This window comes from Malus domestica, chromosome 17, assembly GCF_042453785.1.
Source record: "Malus domestica chromosome 17, GDT2T_hap1".
NCBI lineage: Eukaryota > Viridiplantae > Streptophyta > Magnoliopsida > Rosales > Rosaceae > Malus > Malus domestica.
Genome location: NC_091677.1, coordinates 840,205 through 859,887, shown reverse-complemented (window position 1 = coordinate 859,887; position 19,683 = coordinate 840,205). Strand labels below are relative to the sequence as shown.

The 19,683-nt window shown below is 36.9% G+C and overlaps 2 protein-coding genes across 2 annotated transcripts; both read left to right on the top strand.

The window, feature by feature from the left end:
• Positions 1 to 9,972: 9,972 nt before the first annotated feature.
• On the top strand, positions 9,973 to 15,872 carry LOC103425788 (triacylglycerol lipase 2-like). Its single transcript, XM_008363888.4, has 9 exons — positions 9,973 to 10,254; positions 10,343 to 10,468; positions 13,327 to 13,467; positions 13,571 to 13,681; positions 14,218 to 14,361; positions 14,474 to 14,514; positions 14,933 to 15,012; positions 15,125 to 15,220; positions 15,442 to 15,872. Exons 1-9 carry the CDS (start codon positions 10,072 to 10,074, stop codon positions 15,762 to 15,764), a joined length of 1,245 nt encoding a protein of 414 aa, XP_008362110.1. The 5' UTR covers positions 9,973 to 10,071; the 3' UTR covers positions 15,765 to 15,872.
• A 1,020-nt stretch (positions 15,873 to 16,892) lies between these two features.
• Positions 16,893 to 18,421, top strand: LOC103404201 (basic blue protein-like). The gene is made up of 2 exons (XM_008343088.4): positions 16,893 to 17,325; positions 17,862 to 18,421. Exons 1-2 carry the CDS (start codon positions 17,160 to 17,162, stop codon positions 18,218 to 18,220), a joined length of 525 nt encoding a protein of 174 aa, XP_008341310.3. The 5' UTR covers positions 16,893 to 17,159; the 3' UTR covers positions 18,221 to 18,421.
• The last annotated feature ends 1,262 nt before the right edge of the window (positions 18,422 to 19,683 follow it).

The window sequence follows — 19,683 nt, the reverse complement described above, 5'->3', positions numbered from 1 at the left end:
ACTATATTTTATGCAAGCCTTTTATTTTCGTAAATATCACGTGGTGATTGAGATGAGAGATGGATTAGGTGAATGCGGATAGACAAGTTTTTCTGTTAGTGGAGGAGTGGGAAGAAGTCCTTTTTCAAGCCAGTGTGAAAAGTTATAAACTGATTCCTTGGTAGGAGTCTTGAAGATATTTTTGCCACTCGACAAAAATAAAGTGGAACCTGAAGAAAGTGGCTCAATTACTGGCGTTGATTCTTCTTCACCAATATTGTCAATGTGAAAGCAAGGATTGTGTAGCAAAAAAAGCCAACACTCCACAATGAAGGCACTAGCTCATTCCTTTTTGCTCATAATTCGCAACTGTTTGCAATTATTCAATTCTTTTTTCAGATGATAGGCAATGAGGCATGGGCTCATCGAGGGTGGGGTGTTGGAATGCTCACTGCTCAACATGGTACATTCAAGGATGAAAAATATTTATATGACACGTTACGCGAATATACTATTATTATTACTTGACGTGTTATTGAGCAATGTAAGTTACTATTTTTTAGAAAGTCTTGGATAAGACTGTCTCATGTGGCAACTCATTCACAAAGATGTGGAATCTATGGGGTAGCTACTAATATCAAAATTTGTTATTAAGATGCATATGAGATTTATATTCATTAGCAACTACTATATCCTCAACAATAGAAATGAGTTCACACACGATATAATTGTAAGTTAAACAAGATAATATTTGAGCTTGAGCTATTAGAGCAACTCCACCTCTAAGGACTTTGCGTCAGCACCCAACGCATTTATCCACTCAAATGAACAGTAATAGACTGGAGTGAACAGTAATAGGCCAAGGCATCTCCACCCCTAAAAAAATGCGGGCACCCAACGCATTTATTTGGTGTGTTTTTTTTTTTAAGTTTAATTCGGATAAGATTTTTAACCCATTTAAAATAAAAAATAAAAAAATAAAATAGTTTTAATTTCGGATAGGATTTTTAACCAATCTCGTCACGCCACGTGTCATTATCTGAACGTACTATTTTGTGAATAGATTTCCGATAATATTTTCAACCAATCCCGACACGCCACGTGTCACTTCCGTGGTACAATAATTTAGCCAAGATTTCGATAAGATTTTCAACCAATCACGTCATGCCACGTGTCATTATCCGAACGTACTATTTTGTGGATAGATTTCCGAAAATATTTTCGACCAATCCTGACACGCCACGTGTCACTTCCGGTTTACAATAATTTAGCCAAGATTTCGATAAGATTTTCAACCAATCACGTAGTGCCACGTGGCATTGTCCAGAACCTCATCCTTTCTTTTTTTGTCCATATAAACCCTACATCCCTACATCCATCCTCACACCAAGCTCAATCCTTCTTTTTAGCTCAGAATCCTTGTTCATCGTTTTCAAATCTTGAGTTCTTATTACAATGTCTTCTTCAAGAAGGGTGTATAAGCAGTTGCAAGAGCAACAACAAAGGTTGTTGGCACAACAGGCAGAAATGGCCAATCTCGAGGAAGGTGGAGGTGGAGATGAGGTTTTCTTCATGGAGGAGGATGATGATGATCACCATAGAAGGCAGAAGGCCACACATTCCCGCCGTGTCATGGAAGCCGTGGGTCAGATAGCCAAACCAAGACGTGTTGCAAACCTCGATAGAAAAAGGGAAAAACGAGGTAAAAATCTATTGGAAGATTATTGTATTCCCAATAGCATATTCCCTGATCATATTTTTAGACGGCGTTTTAGAATGCAACGACATTTGTTCAACAAAATCATGAGTGATATTTGCAACCATGATTCATACTTTGTGCAAAAAGAGGATGCTTTTCATGTTCTAGGTCTCATTCCCGAGCAAAAAATTACGGCATCCTTGCGAATGCTTGCATATGGAGCATCTGCAGATCAAGTGGATGAGATCGCGAGGATGGGAAAAATAACTGTTCTGGAGTCCCTGATGCGTTTCTGCTCTGCAATTGAAGCCTTCTACACCAAAGAGTACCTCCGAACACCCACGTCAAGGGACATGCGAAGGCTTCTGAGGAAGGGTGAGATGCGAGGCTTGCCTGGCATGATTGGAAGCATCGACTGCATGCACTGGACTTGGAAAAACTGTCCAAGTGCGTGGCAAGGAGCATATGGCGACAGAAAAGGAGCCAAAAACATCGTTTTGGAAGCGGTGGCTTCATTTGATACATGGATTTGGCATGCTTTTTTTGGTGTTCCAGGAGCTCAGAATGACCTAAATGTCCTTGCCCAATCCCCAGTGTTCGACGAACTGCTGCAAGGAAACTCGCCGAGATGCACATATTGGGTTAATGGTACCCAATACGAGGGATCATACTACCTTGCAGATGGCATTTACCCAAGGTAGTCAACATTTGTCAAAACAGTGCCACATCCACAGACTGAAAAGGAAAAACACTTTGCAAAATGTCAAGAAGGGTGTAGGAAGGATGTCGAGCGTTGTTTTGGTATCCTGCAAGCTCGTTGGGCGATTGTCAGGGCTGCAGCTAGAATGTTTGATGTCGAGGCTCTTCGATCCATCATGATGACGTGTATTATTCTCCACAACATGATTGTTGAAGATGAGTATGATTATGATGCCGTCGATGAATATGAGCCGGATCCGATGAACAACTCAAGAACACGTATCTATTGTGCTCATGACCGGACCGAAGATCCAGTGCAACACGAGCCGTTGGAATGCGATGGACGTTACAATGAATTGATCATTCAGCGGTACACTAATGTGCAAGAGCCATACTGGCACGTAACCCGCCAGAATGACTTGATTGAGCACCAGTAGGGATTGCATGGAGGCGAAGATAATTAGAATGAGGCTTGTGGTTGAAGAATAAATTGTATTGTTTTTTAAGTTTAAGTAATTCTATGTAGTGTGTTTTGTTTTTAAGTTTATTTGGTGAGTTTATGTAATTCTATGTAATGTGTTTTGTTTTTAAATTTATTTGGTGAGTTTATGTAATCTTATTTCATGTGTTTAAATAAAGTACAAAAGAAATAAAATTTTAAAAATAAATAAATAAATAAATAATTACATTAAAATTGCATAAGAAATTAAATAAAGTTCAAACCTAAAAAAAGAAAAAACATAAGAAATTAAATAAAGTTCAAAAGAAAAAAGAAAGAAAATACATAAAAAATACATAAGAAATTAAATAAAGTTCAAACCTAAAAAAAGAAAAAACATAAGAAATTAAATAAAGTTCTACTAGAAAAAAGAAATAAAATACATAAAAATACATAAGAAATTAAATAAAGTCTCTCGAGTTAGGATATGTGGTGCTAGGATCTTGGTTGCCATGATTTGTGTAGCTAGAACCCCCTTGACTTGTTTCCGCATCTCTTGCACGCCTCCTACGCATGACATCTTTTTTTTCCGATGTTCAAAAATATTTAGAATTCGGAGACAGTCATACTAGAGACTTGCTCATAGTGTCACGATCTGCTTGAGCCATCATTTCTTCTCGAAGCAATTCATTTTCTCGATGAAGTGCTTTTCTAACCAGCTCGTTCTCTCGATTAATTACTTCTCTTTGTCTCTCAGCCGCCGCATCACGGGCCTCAGTAGCTGCTAATATTGCTGCCATAGCAGCAACTTTTTCCTCATCTCTAGCCTTTTCTCGTGCCAAGTTTAGTTCACCTTGGCGAGCAAGTTCCTCCATATATTTAGTGTAGTCATTTTTGGAAGAACTACCTTTTTTCTTTGACGCCTTTTTACCTAGAGGCCTTAGGGACTGACGAGTGGGTTGGGTCTCGGGGCACTTGTTCAGGCGTCCCTTCCGTGTCTTGAAATGTGTCGGCTTCTTGTTCGGCCATGTCTGGTTCTGGAGAACTATGTAGACCCATACCGTGCATGACAACTTCTGGACCAGTTGCCACAATTTTGTATTTAGGGCAATCTTTGACAATTTGCCAACATTCCCATTTAGTGAATGATTTGTTCCCGTTCTTTGAATTGTAGAATGCTTGAGCTTGTAGTGTCTATAAAAAAGTGGGATAACATAGTGTTAAAAAATGCGGGTGTAACACAAATAAATAAATTCAAAATATTGATAAGGGTGGAATGCATATAAATTACATAAAAATGACATAAGAAATTAAATAAAAATTACATAAGAAATTAAAATTTTGATGCGGGTGGAATGCATATAAAAATTACATAAGAAATAACATAAAAATTACATACGAAATTAAATAAATAAAAATATTGATGTGGGTGGAATGCATATAAATAAATAAAAATATTGTTACCTGATCCGCTAAACTTGTCCCACTACGGAGGTTACCGGAAGCATGAGAGATGGCGTTTTTCCAACAAGTAAATGATGCGTTGAGTTTTTTCCAACGACCTTGAAGACCTTGACTAGTTCTGGCGTTTTCTCCATGTACATCGCAAAACGCTTTCGTAATTTTACTCCACATTTCTCGCTTATCCATCTCATTACTCGTAATCGGGTCATGAGTAGTGTGAACCCAACATTCACACAACGTAATATCTTCAATGAGCTTCCACGAAGACATTTTTTTCTCTTAAAGTGTAGAAAATATTGAAATGTAGATAGTATAGAAAGTGTAGAAAATATTGAAATGTGGTGTAAAGGTGGAAGATGAGGGTTAGGTATTTATAGGAAAAAAATAACATTTTTCAAATATTTCTGTAATTTTTTTAAATTTTTTTGTATTTTTTAATAATTTTTTTGTATTTTTTAATAAATTTTAATGAATTTTAATATAGTTAATTAATCTGGACCGTTGGATTTGAAAAATATTCAAATCCAAGAGCCCGGGACTTGCCACGTGGCCAACGGTCATATTTCTGATCGTTGGGGCCTTTTTTTTTTATTTACTTTTTTGTAAAAAAAAGTGGACCGTTGATCTTTGATCCGACGGTCTATGTTAAAAGTAAAATTTAATTTTTTTTACCGTTGGAAATCCAACGGTCTAGAAAACTAGCCGTTGGAAATCCAACGGCCGAAAGAAAGCCACGTCGCCAACTCGGGGGGGGGGAGTCAGTGCGCCTGTCACGCGGGCCCGGGCTCTGAAACCCTTTCGGGCACTCGCGCCAAACCGGCGTGAATCGCACGCGCCAGGCCAATAGGCCAGCTTCTTGCTCAGTCTATTTTGGGCTGGTCCATTGCCCAGCTCGGGCTGGGTACCAGTTCATTTCACCCGCTGGACTTGATTGACAGAGGCCCGGCACGTTTTTTGGACTGAGGGCTGGGACATTTTGTCCCCGCTGGACTTGTCCGTAGTCAAGTTGGGTGCTACTCTCTCTTGCCAAAGCCAAAAAATAAAAATTAAATTAAAAAAACCCTAACACCCCCTTGCCGCAGACTCCTACTTTTGAGGGGGGTCGGTGGCAACTCCTCTTACTTGCCAAACCCAGCTACTTCTTTCTCATCTCCTTTGCCTCCCTGCATTTCTATTTCATTTTGGCCCTTAATTTCTAGTATTCTTTGAGCTTTTGTCTCCATTTTCCTGAGTTTGTCTCATATCTAACTTTTATGCCCCTCTCTTCCTTAGATGTTTCTTCCCAGTCTCCACTACAAACCTTTGCTACTTGGTCCATCAGGTGTCTCTCCTCGGCCGCGTACTTTGATGTTAGGTGGTTGTTAAATGCTATTAGCTTTATTTGGTAGAATTATAGGAGCACTTTTGCATTGATGGCTCCCTCACCCTCATTTTATTTATCTAGTTTGTTCATGGGTTCTTCTTTTTAGTGGTGGTGGTTGACTTGGAATGGTGGCGCCTCTGATGTGATATAGCATGGAGGCAATAGTCTTCTAAATCTAGTCTTTTATTGTTGTGGGTTTACTCTTATTTTTTTAAGCTATGCTTGTATTCAAATTGTTTTTGAGTTAATCTTATACTAATTTTTTTAATTAATAAAAGTTATCTACTTTAAAAAAAAAAACGAAGATAATATTTTATTGCAATTATTGTGCTCAAATTATCTTGTTCTATTTTTATTTTTTTAAAGAAATCTTTGCTAACAAGATATAGTACAGAGAATGTATAGCCAACGGCCTTACCCCATGGAATGTGTTGAAAACGTATAAAATGTTGCACAACCTAGACAGCAACAAACAGATTGGTGCTTCGAGGAATCTCCCATTTCTTTGACGTACGATAACCTAATTAACCTAAGTTGGTCAACTCCAATGCGAACTCGTACTTGTTCTTGGATCGCAGTCGATTCTAAAGTTGCCCAAGCCACATGCACTCACATGAATTCCACGATGAGAACTTTGGTTTGAGTTGCAGAACGCCAACTCAAATGTATAAATTAGACAATACTTTGGTACTTATCATGTTTCATGACGCACGATTTGATTGGACCTCCTTGAGATTACAGACAAATTAATCTTCCGAACAATTGCATGCAGTGTCGATTTTGTCTCAGGAAAATTTTAATAGGATAGTCTGGCCTCGTATGACAAGTCTCACAAATAAATAAGACTATTTACATGATGAGAGATTTTTAAGCTCTTCATAACAAAAATACATATATCATATGTCATTATAAAAATATAATAATGACTTCATTTGATCTTACGTTTATCTTACATTTTTGAAAGATTGCGTTATATATGATGTAGTTATTAGACTTAACTTGATTTTACCAAAAGACCGAGAAACATAAATGTAATTCTTAGACTTCCCTAACATGATCAACCGACATATAGTGAAATTGTGAAGGTAAGTATAATCGGTGTTACCTCTTTAATCCATTTATGTTAGACAAAATTATCAGTAAAGCAGCCTAATCATGTCATATGTACGTCAGCTTCAGTCAACTTTATAATTTCACGTAACTCTATCTTATCTTGCACTTCACAATTTATGAAAATAGCGATACAGATGACGTGACCATGCTGTCGCATCGAAGATTTTTCTTTAGTCTTAAAATTTGCAGTTTTGGATGGGTCGTTAGGTAATCACAGGGTCGTAAAATGGCGCCCACATATTGTCTTTCTCAAAGAAAAAAATCCTCCTTCCTGATCTCCAGTTCAGAGCTCTCAGGTCTTGAAATAGCAACTGCAATATTCCAGCGAAAAATTCTTTATTTGCTTGCAGGGTGGCCAATCTCAAATGCTATGTGTATAATACACAATCGGTCTCTTAAAGATACGAAAAGTCGAAAAGATATCCTCTCTCTGGATCTCTCCTTAAAAGTTCAAGAATTAAGTTATTTGAACTTTTGAAATTTGATCTAACGGTTAAAAACAGATAAGTTGGTAAAAACTTTTAAAAACTATGATAATTTTTTACCGTTAGATCAAATTTCAAAGGTTTGGATCACTTGAACCTGGACTTTGGAGATAGATCCGGAGAGGATCTTTTTTCCGAAAAGTCAGGTCCCGAAGGGACCCACAATGCCACATCACTGAAAAGAACGTGGAAAGCCCCTCACTTCAAGCCAACATAATATCTCACTCGTTTTCCCACTCGGTTCTGCGTCCATTTATCTTCAGGCTATATAATGCCCTGGAAGCAGGCAACGAGGTGAAACGAAAACGGTTTTATTTGAATTATTCTTCCGAACAATTGCATGCAGTGTCAGTTTCGTCTTGGGAAAATTTTAATAGGATAGTCTGGCCTCATATGACAACTCTTACAAATAAATGAGACTATTTACATGGTGAGAGATTTTTTATTATGTTCAGAACAAAAATACATATCATACATCATTATAAAAATATAGTAATGACTTCATTTGATCTCACATTTATCTTATACTTTTGAAAGATGGCGTTATATATAATATTGTAGTTATTAGACTTCACTTGATTTTAACCAAAAGACCGAGAAACATAAATGTAATTCTTAGAAAATTGCTCCCTCTCTGATCTATGGCTTGTTTTTCTGTCAAAGCGGTTTTCTCCACATCTTCGCAATGTCTGGATAGCTTCAGGGTTTTTCTTACTAATGGCTATTTGGAAGATGCGTAATAAAGTGAAGTTTGAAGGCAAACCTCCCTCCCTCTCACGTCTCTACCGCTCCACCTCGGCCTGGATTAGGCAGGTTGGAGCTCTCACCCCTGGCCATGTACGAGGCACTTTGGATAGGCAACTCTTAGTTTCTCTTGGAATATCGCCTAACTCCTGTAAAGCTCCTTCTATTGTCCCTGTTCTTTGGCTCCCCCCTCCTTTTTCTTGGGTTAAAGTGAATACTGATGGCCTTGCTAAAGGTAATCCGGGTCCTGCGGCATGTGGCGGGGTTTTTCGTGACTCTGCAGGTTATTTTCTTGGTGGTTTCTCCCTAAGCTTGGGCCATCGTACTTCTTTCTATGCGGAGCTCCATGCTGTCATCCTTGCTATCGAATTGGCCCACGCGCGGGGCTGGCAAAATTTATGGCTTGAAAGCGACTCTTCTAGTGTAATATCATGTTTTGCTTCTGGATCTTTCTCTCCCCCCTGGTCTCTCCAGACACGCTGGAACAATTGTACTCTCCATTTGCAGAACATGGTTTTTCGTTGCTCTCATATTTTTCGAGAAGGGAATGTTGTTGCTGACAAATTAGCCAATTTAGGGCTTCTATCATCTTCACTTGTTTGGCATTCCACTCCCCCTGTAGAGATCCTTCATTCTCTGCACTCAGATTTCTTGGGCATGCCAACCTACAGGTTTGTCTCCTCTTCTTGATGTGTGTTCTCCTTTCTTTTCCTAACCTTTTTGGATTCCCTTTTGTTTTGCAGCTTGTCTTGCAGGTTATTACCTTTTAGGTTTATAGATGGGTTTGGGCTTATGTCCGCCCAGTCTTTTCCTTGTATTTTCTTTTCCAAGAGGGGTACGGTCTATGTCCCCCCCTCTTTTGTATTTCCTTTCTCAAAAGGGGTAAGGTGCATGTCCCCCCCTTTTTTGCATTTCTTTTCTCTTGTTCTATGAGGGGTTAGGTTTATGTCCCCCCCTGTCTAGGTGTATCTTCTTTTTTCTTATCAATAAATTTCCCTCGTACCGCCGAGGTTCTCCAAAAAAAAAAAAAAAAAAATGTAATTCTTAGACTTCCCTAAGATGATCAACCGACATATTGTGAAATTGTCAAGGTAAGTATAATCAGTGTTACCTCTTTTATCCATTTATGTTGGAGAAAATTATCAGCCTAATCATGTCATATGTACGCCAGCTTTACTTAACTCTATAGTTTCATGCAACTCTATATTATCTCGTACTTTATGATTTAAAAAAACGATGATACAGATAACGTGACCAAGTTGTCCCATCAAGGATTTTCCTTTAGTCTTAAAATTTGTGGTTAGGTACTCACAGGGTCCAGTTAGGTATTCACAGGGTCGTAAAGTAGAGCCACATACTGTGTTTCCCAAAGAAAAAAAAAAGAAACTAATGAAAATGACTTGAAAACTTTGAGTTTTAAAGATAAGAACAAAATAAATTGTAAAATAAATAGTATCAGGATTAATTTTTTAGTATAAAAATATAGTTTTTCGTTAAAGTGAACAATATCAGAAGTTTTTCATTAAAGTTCTCAAGGAAAAAACCCTCCATCCTAATCTCCAATTCAGAGCTCTCAGGTATTGAAATAGCAACTGCAATATTCCAGCTAAAAATTCTTTATTTGCTTGCAGGGGTGGCCAATCTCAAATGCTATGTGTATAATACACAATCAGTCTCTTAATGATACAAAAACTCGAGAGAGGATCTCGTCGGATTCTCCAATCATATCCGTTCATCGTATATCGTGCGGTCAGTTTTTAACAGGTACGGTTTATATTTAATTTTAAATAAAAAATTTACAATGATTTCTGACTACATGATATATACGATAAACGAATGTGATTAGAGAGAAAATCTTCACAAAGAAGATCCGACGAAGATCTGACGAAGATCCTCTCGACAAAAAGTCAGGTCCAGAAGGGACCCACAATGCCACATCACTGAAAAGAAGGTGAAAAGCCCCTCACTTCAAGCCAGCAAAATATCTTACTCGTTTTCCCACTCGGTTCTGCATCCTTTTTTCTTCAGCTATATAATGCCCTGAAAGCAGGCAACCAGGTGAAAGGAAAGCGGTTTTATTTGAATTATGGCAGCAGTCTGGGCGAGCTTTTGCCTCCTAATATTGCTTGCAGCACTTTCACCTCATCGAGCGTACGGCTCCGCTTGGGATTCACTATTTGGCCGCAAACAAGATGCTGCGGCCGCCCCGACCGTTGGTATATGCGCGTCGTCGGTGGTTGTGTACGGCTACCCATGCCAGGAGTTTGAAGTAAGACTTGAACTAATTAATTAAGCCAATATTGCAGATAATTAGTGACTTAACTTTAGTTAATTAAAATGGCTGCATTTTTGTTCAGGTGACCACTCAAGATGGCTACATATTGAGTCTGCAAAGGATTCCGGAAGGTCGCGGGAGTGGCAGCAGTGGCGGCGGCGGCGGGATTAAGAAGCCACCGGTCTTAATTCAGCATGGTGTCCTTGTGGTAAGTTTTCTCAATACATCCTCATTAATTACACATGATTTTGTCCGGTTTACGGGGATTCTTATTTGCTTAGTTTATGTCAAGAAAGTTTTATTTCAGCATCGAATGCGTTATTATTTTTATTCTGCTTTCAAGTCATTCCAGTTTAGCCTATAAATTTATTTCAGTTAGAAATAGTTTAATACAATAAACACACTCTTACGGCACAACCTCTCGCTAATATCTTTAGTCATAACGTAATTACGACCCAAACTTTGCTCCCCTTTACGTTTCACTATGCTTTCTGCGCCTTTGATAAAGAATCATTATGGCGCATGTTGATTAAAGTTTGCCTTTTCGTTCCACCCTCACTATTTCACATCATGAGAAATGGAATTGGATTCCATCCGGATACTAGGATCTTCATTTCTTAATTATTTATCGTGTATCGTGTAGTTAGAAATCATTTGATTTTTTTATTTAAAATTGAACGCAAATAATATTTAACAAAAACTAGCTGCATGATATATGATGAAATGTTATAATGTATATATCTCTAGCCTCTCTACAAAATGAATCTGAAGAAGATTCCTTTCCATGAGAAATGTACCAAAAGTTACTTTAGATCGATTACGGCCAAAAGTCAAAAAGGGAAATTAAGGGAAAATGTAAGGGTGATTAAGGTGTCATGTTATACATGTAGACTTAAGTTAGATGGTTAAAAATTTCTGCCAGTCCTTTCCACACGTTTCCGATGGTTCATTTTGTCAAACGTTTTTGATAATTTAAAGTCGTTTAAAATATTGCTTTATCATAAGAAAAAAAACATGTGCCATGTATTGGCTCGGTCTGTACATGTCGCTTATTAACGTAGGACGTTTTGGTTGAATGAAGCCCTACGCAGCCGCTCCTGGGAATGGCTCTATCGTAACCAGTCTTAATTACTATTTTAAGTACGTTTTTTTGAGTAAATTGTAGCTATGGTACTTTGATTTTAACTCAATTGAAGCAATGATCATTCAACTAAAAATCTATTATTATTGGTCATATAACTCATCAAAACATGCAGCTATGGTCCATCAACTAAAAATTCATCACTATTAGTTCTTCAACTTTAATTCAACTGGATAAATGATCCCTTAATTTTAACTCAATTGTAGCAATTGTCATTTCAACATAACTCGTTTTGACAAAATTTTTGACATAATTGACGAAAAGAACCATAATTTCACAATTTGATGAGTCGAGGGACCCTAATTGTATAAATGATCATTCCAACATAACTTATTTTGACGAAATTTTGACGAAATTGATGAAAATGATTATAGCTACACATTTTGATAAGTTGAGGGACCAAGGGTAATAGATTTTTAGTTGATGGATCATTGCTCCAATTTGTTTAAAGTTGAAGGACCATTGCTACAATTTACTCACGTTTTTAATTAAAAAATAACAATTAACAATAATATAAATATATTAATCTTTCAGCAAACACTAAGATAATTCATCATTTGCTAATACTCTTTAAATGAGCGGATGAGATTATTCTTGGATCTCTGCTTCCGAAGTAGACGAATCTGAAGATTCGAACCATTTAATTTAAATTTTGCCGTCCTCGTTAACTTATTCTACTGGTTACTTTAAATACAAACTCATGCCTCTCCACTTTCAGTTGAATGGTCTAGATATCTGGATCTCTCTGCTCTGACAGCAGAGATTGATCTCATTCCGAAACAGTGAAAGCAGAACAGAATAGAGTGGGTTGAAAGGAAAAGGATCCTTGCCGAATCATTTTCCTGAGGATTCTAAAGATCTTGTAATCGTGATCGTTTATCATACATCGTGCGATCAATTTTGTTAATTATTATTTATATTTAATTTTATTATATATCGTGCGGTCAGTTTTTGTTGAAACTAGACATCACAAATTTATTGAGATATTTGCACAAAACTTCCACGTAAGTAATAAGAGAACATGCCACGTAATAAGATCAATGTTTGGCGATAAACTCATCGTTAATGGAGTGAGTCAATGACCATAAAATCAAATTTAAACTTAAGAAGTCTTTGAATTCTGATTATCAGATTCTTATCGAGGGAGGAGGATCTTTTTTGGATTCACTTGGTGGAGATCTTAAGGATCTCTATATCTTAACCATTCATCGTACATCGTGCGGTCAGTTTTCATCAGATGATATTTGTGTTTAATTTTAAATAAAAAAAGTCAAATTATTTTTAACCGCAAGATACATGATAAATGACTAAGATATAAAAATTCTTAAAATTCCCACAAAATGGATCATCCAATTCCCTTATCAAGAGACACTAAGGACCATCATCAGAAGAGAAGCTGTCCAAAAAATCATGCACTGCCTCACGCATAATTCCAATGGTGCATATTTCAAGATTTCAATCATTGTTTCTCTCAATATTGACTCTCAACGTCGAGGTTGAAGTGTATCGTTTGCACACGTAAGTTAGACCAATTTTTATTGAACAATTGACTAAGAAAAATGATGAGTCTTAGTTGCTTCTTTAACGGGGTACGAGTTGTAAAAACAGCTTATTTGTAAAACAAAGATAAAGCCGTGTATAATGGCCTTTTTTTCCGACGCTCGTAAAGCAGAAAATCTTGTTGATCTATGGTCATTTTTTTTAATCGACTCAAAAACATTTTAGTATTATACTAAGATTTTATGAGATAAAACATCAATATTTGTTGTCCTAAGTTGGTAAGAATTAGTCGTCTGTTTGAAGTCTTAGCACTCTCGAGTTCGAATCTCTCAACCTAAAAACTAAGATAGTTTACAATAGAATATGGTCTTTATAAAATATAGGTTTCTTATTTGTAGGTTTCTATATTGTGTATGTGAATGCAGGATGGAGTCACCTGGCTCCTGAATTCTCCGGACAGGAATCTGCCATTGATTCTGGCAGACAATGGTTTCGACGTGTGGATTGCTAACACCAGAGGGACCAGGTTCAGCCGGCAACATACTTCCATGGATCCCGACGATCCGGTTCGATCATGCACTTTCTTTTTGAATTCAGGATGAAATATCAAGTTTTTCTGGATTTTAATAGTAATTAGCTTAATGAATTTGTGATTTCTGACAATGGCAGAAATTTTGGAATTGGTCTTGGGATGAACTGGTGGCATTTGACCTACCAGCAGTGTTTGATTTCGTGTATGGCAAGGCAGGACAGAAGATCAATTATGTTGGCCATTCCCAGGTGAGAATCAATATATTTGTTTTGTAATGCACTTTTGGAGGGCGAATCTTAGCACAACAAAAATGTTGCTCTTTTATGATTGAAAGATCATGAGTTCGAGTCCTAAAAATAACCTTTTTACTATGTAGATCAACCCCCAACCCTCACAAAATGAGAAGCCTTGTTGGCTTAAGGCCGCCCATTTTATATGCACCCTTGAGCCAGAAAAAAACTTTTGTAGAGACTACTATAACAATATTTCAAGTCGATCACTCATTGTCCATGAGTAGGTTAGAACTCATAATAATGTGTGATTGAATGATATTTTCGTCCCAATGGTATCCTAATAAGTTTGAATTGATTTTTGCAAACTCATCTTCTACCGGTGCACATTCTTGCTTATTTTTTGATATTGAATAGTTTAATACGAAGTCGAATATGCGAAAATCACTTTCTTTCTATAAACTTTCTTTCTATAAATTTACGCATCTTTTTATTTTGAAGACATCCCAACATTTTTTTATAAGAAGAAAAACTAATGTTGATTTATTTGGCAGGGAACTTTAATTGTATTGGCATCGTTATCGGAAGGGAAACTGGTGGACCAGATGAAATCAGCAGCGTTGCTAAGCCCCATTGCTTATTTGAGCCACATGAAGACAGCACTTGGTGTGGCTGCTGCCAAAACCTTTGTTGGTGAGGTACTTCAGTTGTCAATAATTGAGTAAATCATTCCCCATACTAATTCGCTAATACAATGTTCATGTCTTAATACATGTCACTAATTACTTAAACGCTTGATTTCCCCAACAGATCACTACACTTTTCGGTCTTGCGGAGTTCAATCCGAAAGGGTATGAATGAGAAATTAACCATTCGTTTCCATGTTGCACGAATAAGTTCATTTATATTAAGCTTTTTAGCCTAAAAGATCCATGAGATTGTTATAACTCCTCACTTTGGTCTCTGATAATAAAAATCGATAGAACTTCTCATTCAATTGTCACGTGAACAACCATGTAACCAACTTTTAAGGTAAATTTTTGTTAAACCAACCCCTTCACTTAACGAGGACATTGACATGTTTTTAACGGAAGAACCAAAGTGAACAAACTCAGGGACCACTTCTATCGATTTCATTGTCAAGGACCAAAGTAAGAAGCTATGTCAATCTCAATGATCATTTTAGCTAAAATGCCTTGATAGTAAACTCGTTAACTGAATTGTATCAGATGCCGGTATTCGAGTACTATTGGTTTGTCCTGATTGCAGGGACCCAGAGACTCAATATCTGGATGCTCTGTGTGCTTATCCAGGAGTTGACTGCTATGACTTATTGCAAGCAGTTACTGGTATAATTAGCCTTTTCTCATCATCTCTATAATTATTATCATTCCAACCTTGCAGCTAGCAGAACTATAACACAATTATGCTAATCACCATACTAAATTGATCTGATTTAAGGCAAAAACTGCTGTCTCAATTCTTCCACCATTGATCTCTTCTTGGAGAATGAGCCTCAGTCAACATCCACAAAGAACATGGTGCACTTGGCTCAAAGTAAGTTATTATACCCATCAAAAACTGTTGTCTCAATTCTGGAGCGTCACAAGTTGTGTAGATACGTGATTGTATACAATCGACGATAAGACCTTCTAAGTAGTTAAGATTTGTGCCATAAATTAGATTCTCAAGCATAAATAGTGTAGATATGTAATTGTATTCAATCGACGATAAGATATTTTAAGTAGTTATGACTTGTGGCGTAAATTAAATTGCAGCTGTACGAGGTGGGAAGTTGGCGAAATACAACTACGGGAGACCAGACTACAACTTGATGCATTATGGCGAATTTAACCCTCCAGTTTACAACCTCGCCAACATCCCCCATGACCTTCCTCTGTTCCTCAGTTACGGCGGCCAAGACGCGCTCTCCGATCCTCGCGACGTGGCGCGCTTACTGGATGGTCTAAAACTTCATGATGCGGGGAAGCTCACTGTTCAGTACGTTGAGAATTATGCACATGCAGATTTCATCATGGGGTTGAATGCCAAGGACATTGTGTATAATCAAGTCACTGCATTTTTCAATCAGCAACGTTGATATTTCCACTAAGATTGAGGCCCAAAGGTTAACCAATGTACGTGGGTCATGAGCTTATGTAAAAAGTATCCATAAATTTTGAATAAATTTTGTGCATATTTAGCTGAATTTCCCTTAACAACTGTTAATATTAGCAAGAAACACTTATAGGATCAAACTAAAGAACAAGTCCTCGCCAATCAATTGTTAATGCCAAAGGCAATAATAATTAGGTGAGATAACAGTTGAGTTCATGAGTTTTGTTTCTTCTGATGGTCCCACAAGTGAGTTTGAATATTTGTCCGATATTGCTTCTAGAGAGGCTAAAATTGTTTTCTGATAGATGCGTTTGGTGTCACAGAAGCTATTAAGGGTCCATCACCGACATTAGTAGCACTACCATGAGTTGACTAAACGAATGTTGTACCAGTAAACCAGATTGCCGCTCCTCAAAGAAAAAAAAGGTGAACTAATTCTGGTTGGCAAGGAATCTAAGATGAGAGATTGAAAACGGATAGACAATATAGAAATCACATGTTAACTGCTTTTTCTTGAAGCACTTCCAAATGTTTTCTCAAAAAACAATTGGATTTTCAATAAAAAAATTTTGACGCATTTCTAATAAAAACACTTATAAACAAAAATGGTTTTAATAGAAACCATTTCAAACGAGCCAGGTCATTACTCATGATGACAGTCACAAGCTAGGGAATAGACTCTCTTTCATTTTGTATCTGTCAGCTTCTGACATTTGCGTATAAAAAATTGAGTTCTGACGGTCATGCCTTCTAATGAATATGATCACCAGCATATCTTTGGTTCAACTCCAAGCTTCCATTATATCTACCGACTAGTTTTGCTTTGCGGACAAACCAAACTCTCTGGACTCTCAACATAATCTCACTTCCTAAACCCAGCCCTGTTATGTCTGCAGAATTACACAAATACCTTATCTAGATTGCAGCACTACCTCCTGATTCCTGGTGCAATTTGGTAAATTGATCTGCCCTCAATCAAATGTCCATCTTATGAAACTCATTAAACGTGCAATTTGGTAAATTGATCTGCCCTCAATCAAATGTCCATCTTATGAAACTCATTAAACGTTACAAATAAACAGAGTGGCCCAATGATCAGGGACGAATTATAGGCAAGTCTTGGTTTGATTATTGTTGCTCGTGAATCACACGATGGTGGTTAGGAAAGGCTAAAATGCCTTTGTGAGTCTTCCAGAATTCCGAAAGGATGAACATGGCGAAGCCACCAAGTGATCCTTTTTTTAAGAGAAAAAAAATCAAACGTTATAAATAAATATTGGTTTTCATTGAGTGTATATATATAGTTGTATAGGCATTGGAAAGCTCAGACTGTGAAAGGAGCTAAGAACAAATTAAGGCTACAAAAAATTAGAAGAGGATGGGGCGTACGAACACAGTTTTGTTGGTGTTGGTTTTTGCAGCCTTGCTCACAAAGGAAACCTTGGCAGCACAACATGTTGTTGGGGGAAGCCAAGGCTGGGAGCAATCCACAGACTTGAACTCATGGGCGTCCGGCCAGAAATTCAAGGCCGGCGACCAACTTGGTAAGTTACTTGCTACTTCGTTTCTAGACAAGACATCGGTTCTTTGGTAATTAATGGATTCTCAATAAAGTATGGTCAAGTCATCGATACCATTCGTAGATTAATAATGTTGGCAACAGTACGTATTGACATGTTATCGATACAAAATCTGTTCTTTAACAACAGACGAATGTCATGCACAAAGTGTTAATATGTTTCTTATAGTACCTCTTCGTCTAAAACTGCTTCTGTTGCAAATACTTTTGCTCATAAACACTTTTATTATGAAGTACTTTTTTTATAAAAAAAATCACGTTGAAATATCATGAGAAATCCAAGTGCTTTTTTAACCAGAGGTATTTGGAAGTGCTAACGCATATATGGAAAGTGTTTCTCGAAAGAAACACTTATATAACCCAAAAGCACTTTCACCTAAGCATAGAAAATCTCTTTTGGTCGTTAGAAAATGCTTTTTTAATCCTTCCAACATGAAATTCTACTTACATTATGCTCAGTGTTATACTGTGATAACCAATATAATTGATCTTTCTTGGCAGTTTTTAAGTACACCTCGGGGCTGCACAGTGTGGTGGAGCTACCAAACGAGAGTGCCTACAAGGGCTGCGACACCGGCAGTGCCCTGGACTCCAAGTCTAGCGGCAGTGATGTGGTGAAACTGACCAAGGCCGGCACACGATATTTTGCTTGCGGCACTTCAGGCCACTGCGACCAAGGCATGAAGATGAAGATCACTACTGTCGACGGAAACGCACCGTCATCACCATCCTCATCGTCTTCCGACGCTTCTCCTCCTGCTTCGACTTCTGCAACAGCTTCTTCTTCTTTCCTGCATTCTGCCCTTTCATTGTTTGTGATTGCTGCATTATCTGCCACCCTTCTGCTTTCCGTGTTTTAAAACTTTGTTTCGGAGTATCTTGGGCCTATTGGGCCTGCTTATTACTACGATGGACGTATGAGTTTATCTTGGATTTTGGAGCTGAGTTACGGTCACTGACGGATTTGTTTGTAATTATAGCAAATATTTTATGGTTTTTATTTTTTGGTTGATTGAAATTTTAAAGAGGAGCATTATAAAGTGGCTGCGATTGGTGTTATTTTTGGAATCCGTATGCACGTAGACATATTTGACACTTCAGCTCTATTACAATTTACAAGGTTAGTTACAATTAGATATCGAACTCGTCGTTCATGCGAGTTAAATTCAAGTCAATTTTCGATTAAATAAAGACAAATACCACTAAATAAAAGACTAATTGCTAGTTTTAAGTTTTCACTTTTAAATTTTTGTCATGTTTTAATTTTTAAGAATGATACGCATTCAGTTATCTCTAACAAAATAAACTAAAAAAAAATTATAACAGGCTTTCAAATGTGCCCTTAATTTGTAGTTTTTGACAAAAAAAAAAAAAGAGACAAAAATAAATGAAAAACCAATACCTCCCTTCACCTATATTGGTTATACAAAGAATGTAGCTCCATCAATATTAGTTAAAGAAATGCTAGCAACCTTTACATTTAAATATTTTTGCTGTTTTCATGGTACGCGTCATTTTTTTATACATAAAAAAAGACCTCTAAAGTCCTTTAGTTTTTGACAAAAAAAAAAAAGAGACAAAAATAAATGAAAAACCAATACCTCCCTTCACCTATATTGGTTATACAAAGAATGTAGCTCCATCAATATTAGTTAAAGAAATGCTAGCAACCTTTACATTTAAATATTTTTGCTGTTTTCATGGTACGCGTCATTTTTTTATACATAAAAAAAGACCTCTAAAGTCCTTTGAAATTATCAAAGCCTAATAGGTCTTCAGGTTAATTTAAAAATGCTTGGAGTGTAAGTAAGGTTAGAGTTCAATAATTGCTATTGTCGAACCCTAAGTAAATCTAATATTCGGTTACCTAGACCATCTCCAACCCTGAGCTAAATGCTATTTTTTAGATTTTATTCCCCCCCCCCCCAAAATCCAACCCAACACATGCTAAATGTGTGGGCTAAAAGCTAAACAAAAGCCAGATTTAGCCCATAATTTAGCCCAGGATTAGCGGGGCTGGGCCACCATATATGTGTATTTTATTTAGTTTTATATTTATAAATTCATTGAATCTAATGGTTAAAATCTAATTTAATGAAATTCAACAGTAAAAAAAATATTTAACGGTTCAAATTTAAATTTAATGGCTAAAGTAATTAAAAAAAAATCTTTTATGTGTTTCATATTTTTTTCATAGTGTTTAACGAGTTTCATAGTGTTGGTTTGTGATTTTTCAATATTTGTCAGAATCTAAATATTTTTAGGTTAAAATGTTTAAAAAATTAAATTATGATAATCTACATAAATTTTTCTTTTAAAAAAG